The sequence below is a fragment of the Aethalodelphis obliquidens genome, unplaced genomic scaffold (genome assembly GCF_003676395.1).
Source record: "Aethalodelphis obliquidens isolate GAN/ISIS:26980383/991018 unplaced genomic scaffold, ASM367639v1 scaffold21, whole genome shotgun sequence".
Lineage (NCBI taxonomy): Eukaryota > Metazoa > Chordata > Mammalia > Artiodactyla > Delphinidae > Aethalodelphis > Aethalodelphis obliquidens.
The window spans coordinates 18,837,986-18,842,555 of record NW_020837965.1 but is presented as its reverse complement, the minus strand read 5'-3'; the positions used below and the strand labels follow the sequence as shown (position 1 = coordinate 18,842,555).

Sequence of the window (4,570 nt, the reverse complement as noted above, 5' to 3'; positions counted from 1 at the left end):
GCGGCGACTTCAGATACTCTTGCTGGGGCCCCAGGTTAATGAGCCAGTAAGAAATAGCGAAAAATGGGCGTGAGTTAAAGTCGGCCATCCTTCGGGAAACCCGAGGTGCCCCGGTACCCCGGCGCTAGGCAGTCTCGCCTGGGCCCGGCACTGCCCTTTCCCCTGGAGTGGCCGGAGTTGCCTGCGCGAAAGGCCGAGAAAGCACAGCTCTGCAAGACCGGGACTTGCGCCGGGCTCGAAGGACCTCGGGGGCTGCTTTCGTTCCGCGCTCAGCGTGTCCTACCTTCTCGCAGGGCGCTCGGCCGCCTGCGCTCAGTCGTGGACCGGACGCGCCTCCAGCAGCTCCGGCTGACGGGCCGTGACGCACCGAGGATCCGGCAAATCACCGTGGCCGCCTGCCGAGAGCAGAGCCGAACTTCGGCCAGGCCACCGGGGCCCAGGGATCCCAGCTTAGGCCTGCCAGGAGGGCCTGTCCCAGTCAGGGAACCAGCAAGTCGAAAGGGAAAAATGCGATTCAATTGTTGGGAAAGGGGACAGAGAATCCCTAAAGTCCCATTTTTTGTATTTTGCACTGAAAACAAAAACGGTTAAGTGAGAAGACACCCTACTTCCGAAAAAAACAAATTAAAAAACAAACACGAAACCTACTGACACCCACGCAGGAGGCAGTTGGAAGCATCGCTTCTGATTGCTACTCTGGGTGGAGAATTTTAAATTAGTGGATGAATTTGGTCTCCGCTGTGTAAGGGCCTAGGGACTGCTATGCTAGTTTTCAGACCCAAAGTGACTGCAAAAAAAAAAAAAATCTATCTATGTGTATATACATATATATATGTGTGTGTGTATATATATACACACATATATACACGCAATTAAGAACCACGATGCAATTCTTTCGTCGTTTTGTCATTACAAATTTTGGCGTTTGCAAAAACAAAAGGGTTTTTTTAGGGGGTTAACCAATTCCATTCGGGAGAGGATGTCAAGATAAAAAACAGAGGTGAAATTAGGCGGCCAGTGCATGGGGGCCGAAGGAAGAGCGGAATTTCAATCTCGCTTGATTGAGGCCGCAGCCCCTCACATTTTCTAAAACAAAACACATCCCGAAAGGAAAAAAAAATGTAGCCCCAAAGTAAAACTGGCCACAATGAATTTGAGTTTCATGGAGAGGAAATCGCACCCAGTAATAGGACCCAATCTGAGGAAAAAAGGTGGGGGGCGGAGAGGTCGGCAGAGGGAGTTGTTAACGGCGGCCTCACGGTGGAATTAATGAGATTAACCGGGGCAATTAGGACGCCCGCCCAGCTCCGCCGGCCCGCGGCGGGGCGGCTGAATGGAAAAGATTAGGTTAATTTCATTAATTCGCAATCCACAATCTATTTTCAGGCCCCCGTAGCCCCCTCCCCTTGGCACCTCTTCCCCTCCCCCTCTGTTCAAGCCCCCCCACCCAAAGGAACAGAAAGGGCCAAATCTGGTTCTGTTTGTCATCTGCATATTACCAGGAACTAAATCCAGGATGACGTCGACTCAGTATAAAACCAACAAGAGGTTCAGCTGGTCTAAACTCCGTCCTACCCGCGAGTTGAGTTCGGCAAACGCTGCAGCGAGGGGAGGGCGGGAGGAGGGAGAGCGGACGCAGGGGGCGGGGAGGGGCGCGGGGCTGCGCGCTCGCCGGCGCTCTCTTTCGGTTTGGTCCGCCGCGGGAGGAGCGTGGACCCCCCCACTTTGAGGCTTTTTCCTCGGCGCGTCCCCGCCGCCCCCCGGTCCCGGCGCGGGGCTTGGGGATGCCCGCCAGCATGTTCAGCATCGACAACATCCTGGCCGCCCGGCCGCGCTGCAAGGACTCGGTGCTGCCGGTGGCGCCCAGCGCCGCGGCTCCCGTCGTCTTCCCGGCCCTGCACGGGGACTCGCTTTACGGCGCCGGCGGCGGCGCCTCCTCGGACTATGGCGCTTTCTACCCGCGCCCCGTGGCCCCCGGCGGCGCAGGCCTCCCGGCTGCGGTCGGAGGCTCCCGCCTGGGCTACAACAACTACTTCTACGGGCAGCTGCACGTGCAGGCGGCACCCGTGGGCCCGGCCTGCTGCGGGGCCGTGCCGCCGCTGGGTGCCCAGCAGTGCTCCTGCGTCCCGACGCCCCCAGGTAGGGTCGCGCTCGCGCCGGCCTCGGCCTCGGCGGCCGGCCGCGGTCCTCAGCCCCTGGGACGTGGGTGGGCGGTGGTGCTCGCCTTTTTCACTTTGCACAAACTTTTCTCCTCTTGAAAACCTGCCCCCCCCCCGACCCCCGTCTTTAAGTGGATCGGGCGCAGGCGTTTGCACACTTGCTGCAAACTTTAGGCGAGAGTTAGCGGAGACTGTAACAGTGCCTGCGTGGAGGAGACTTTTAGAATTTAGCCTTTTAGGATTCCCTAACCGGCGTTGGGCGTGTGCGGGTGGACGCGGTCGCACGGTCCCCCGGTTCCTCACACCCTGTTTTCCGCGCACCCCCAATTCCCAGCACCCCCTTGCTGACGATTTTAAATCCGGAGTGGGTGTCGGGCGGGCGTGTGCGCGCGCGGTGGCAACGGAGGCGGCTGACCGTACGCCTTACTCTGTCGCAGGCTACGAGGGCCCCGGCTCGGTGCTGGTGTCCCCTGTGCCGCACCAGATGCTGCCCTACATGAACGTGGGCACCCTGTCGCGCACCGAGCTGCAGCTCCTCAACCAGCTGCATTGCCGGCGGAAGCGGCGGCACCGCACCATCTTCACCGACGAGCAGCTCGAAGCTCTGGAGAACCTCTTCCAGGAGACCAAGTACCCAGACGTGGGTACCCGCGAGCAGTTGGCCCGGAAGGTGCACCTCCGCGAGGAGAAAGTGGAGGTAGGCGCGAGACCCCGCCGGGGCGCGCTCCGTGGCCCTTCCCAGCGAAATGAGGCTCCAGCCGGGTTTGCTCAGCTCTCCTTGGGTCTCCTTGCTCTTTAAAAACATCCCAGCAGCGGCCTGGAGGCTACTGGAGGGCGCTTTAGGCCCAGGAAGTTGGATGAAAATACGGAAGCGGGAGCGGGTCTCCTTTTGATGGCGTGCGCGCGGGGTCCCCGGGTTCCCTCTCCACGCCAGGGTCGTCCCGGGGGTGCCCGGGCATGGCGGGGGCGCGCCTTTGATCCTAACCGTTTTTTTGTCCTCCGTTGCGTAACAGGTCTGGTTTAAAAACCGCCGCGCCAAATGGAGGCGGCAGAAGCGGTCCTCGTCGGAGGAGTCGGAAAACGCCGAGAAGTGGAACAAGACGTCGTCGAAGGCGTCGCCTGAGAAGAGGGAAGAGGAAGGTAAAAGCGATTTGGACTCGGACAGCTGACGGCCGCGGGCCGGCCGTGGCCCTTGCCTAACTCGAAGGACTTGCACACCCAGACGATGCTACTTTCTTGCACACGCGCTGCCTTGCGGGAGGGGGGTCGAGAAAGAGGAACGAGGAGCTGTAAATAGTGTACCGTCCGGAGGGTGGGCGCCTGGGGTCGGGCCGCGCCGGGACTTGCTGCCCCGAAGTCCGAGGCCGCCGGCGACTCACTCCCCACCGTAGTATTTATAGTTAAATTAACGGTGACAATACAATAAAGTGACGGCGATGTAGACGGGCCACATTCTGTATTTCGTACCCCACCGCCAGCACCATCTGAGGCCCACAAAAAAAAAAAAAAGAAATCTAGTTAGTCTATAGCTTCAAAAGGAAAACCGGGCAGCTCTGACCTGCCCAAAAAAGGAAAAAAAGAAAAAAGGGAGACAGAAGGTCTGGGTACGAATGGTCACAGGACCGGGCGTCCTGGTGTAAACTTCGTCTCTAGGTTTCCAGGCAGGGGTGGAGAGTGGCACTGCCGGCACTGGGGGCGGTAGCGTTGTCCCTGCGAGCAGGCTGTTCCCCCTCGCCCGTGGGGAGAGCCAGGACCTTTTCCCTCCTTGCTGCCCATGGGATAGCGGATAAGCAGGATCTGCTTGGAGCGGACGGATCCTGGGAGCGTCTCCAGAGTCCGTTTAGGCTGCTCACCCGGCCCTGCTCCCGCGAAATCCCCAGACCTAAGGCGGCGGGTCCGCGTGGAATTAGGCAGGCATGCCCTCTCTCCAGAAGCTTTCCTGGATCTTTGCTGGTCTCTCTCGCCGCTCACCTCCTCCCTGGTGAAAGTTTCTGCCCCACAGCCCTGCTGTGCGCCCAAGAGCCCGGTGAGGAGCCTGCCAGTGCGGGGGGGCCCATCGTGCTTCTCCCTGGGAGTTGGGGATGACCAGGTGCACATTCTGAGCCGTGCATTCTGTCCGCCTACCGGGCCTAGAGCACGCCAGCGGCTGTGGCAGAGTCATAGTGAGGTGGGAGTGCTGAGCCTTTGGCTTTCTCTGCCTACTGTCTCTGCTCTGCCCCTGATGGGGCCAGAGTAGGAGAAGCCCCGGAGAGGCTGGGGCGCTGGTCAGTAGCTTGGAAAGGCCTGTAGATGCTTCCCGGTGCTGGAGAAGCGCTGGGGGCGAAGATGAGAGCGTGCATTCCGTAGGGTTCTCTCCAGACCATGGGGAGGATGGAGTGGAGGCCAAGGGCCAGCAGGAATGGCTTTTAATG

General features: G+C 59.9%; 1 protein-coding gene across 1 annotated transcript; it reads left to right on the top strand.

Moving 5' to 3' along the window:
• Positions 1-1,643: 1,643 nt before the first annotated feature.
• GSC (goosecoid homeobox) lies at positions 1,644-3,600 on the top strand. Its single transcript, XM_027120843.1, has 3 exons — positions 1,644-2,139; positions 2,597-2,856; positions 3,173-3,600. Exons 1-3 carry the CDS (start codon positions 1,785-1,787, stop codon positions 3,326-3,328), a joined length of 771 nt encoding a protein of 256 aa, XP_026976644.1. The 5' UTR covers positions 1,644-1,784; the 3' UTR covers positions 3,329-3,600.
• The last annotated feature ends 970 nt before the right edge of the window (positions 3,601-4,570 follow it).

Bases quoted from the DNA above. Each gene is read 5' to 3' on its own strand.
- GSC (XM_027120843.1), top strand. From the start codon at position 1,785: ATGCCCGCCAGCATGTTCAGCATCGACAACATCCTGGCCGCCCGGCCG. The intron at 2,140-2,596 runs GTAGGGTCGCGC...ACTCTGTCGCAG, and splicing joins CTGCGTCCCGACGCCCCCAG to GCTACGAGGGCCCCGGCTCG. The intron at 2,857-3,172 runs GTAGGCGCGAGA...GTTGCGTAACAG, and splicing joins TCCGCGAGGAGAAAGTGGAG to GTCTGGTTTAAAAACCGCCG.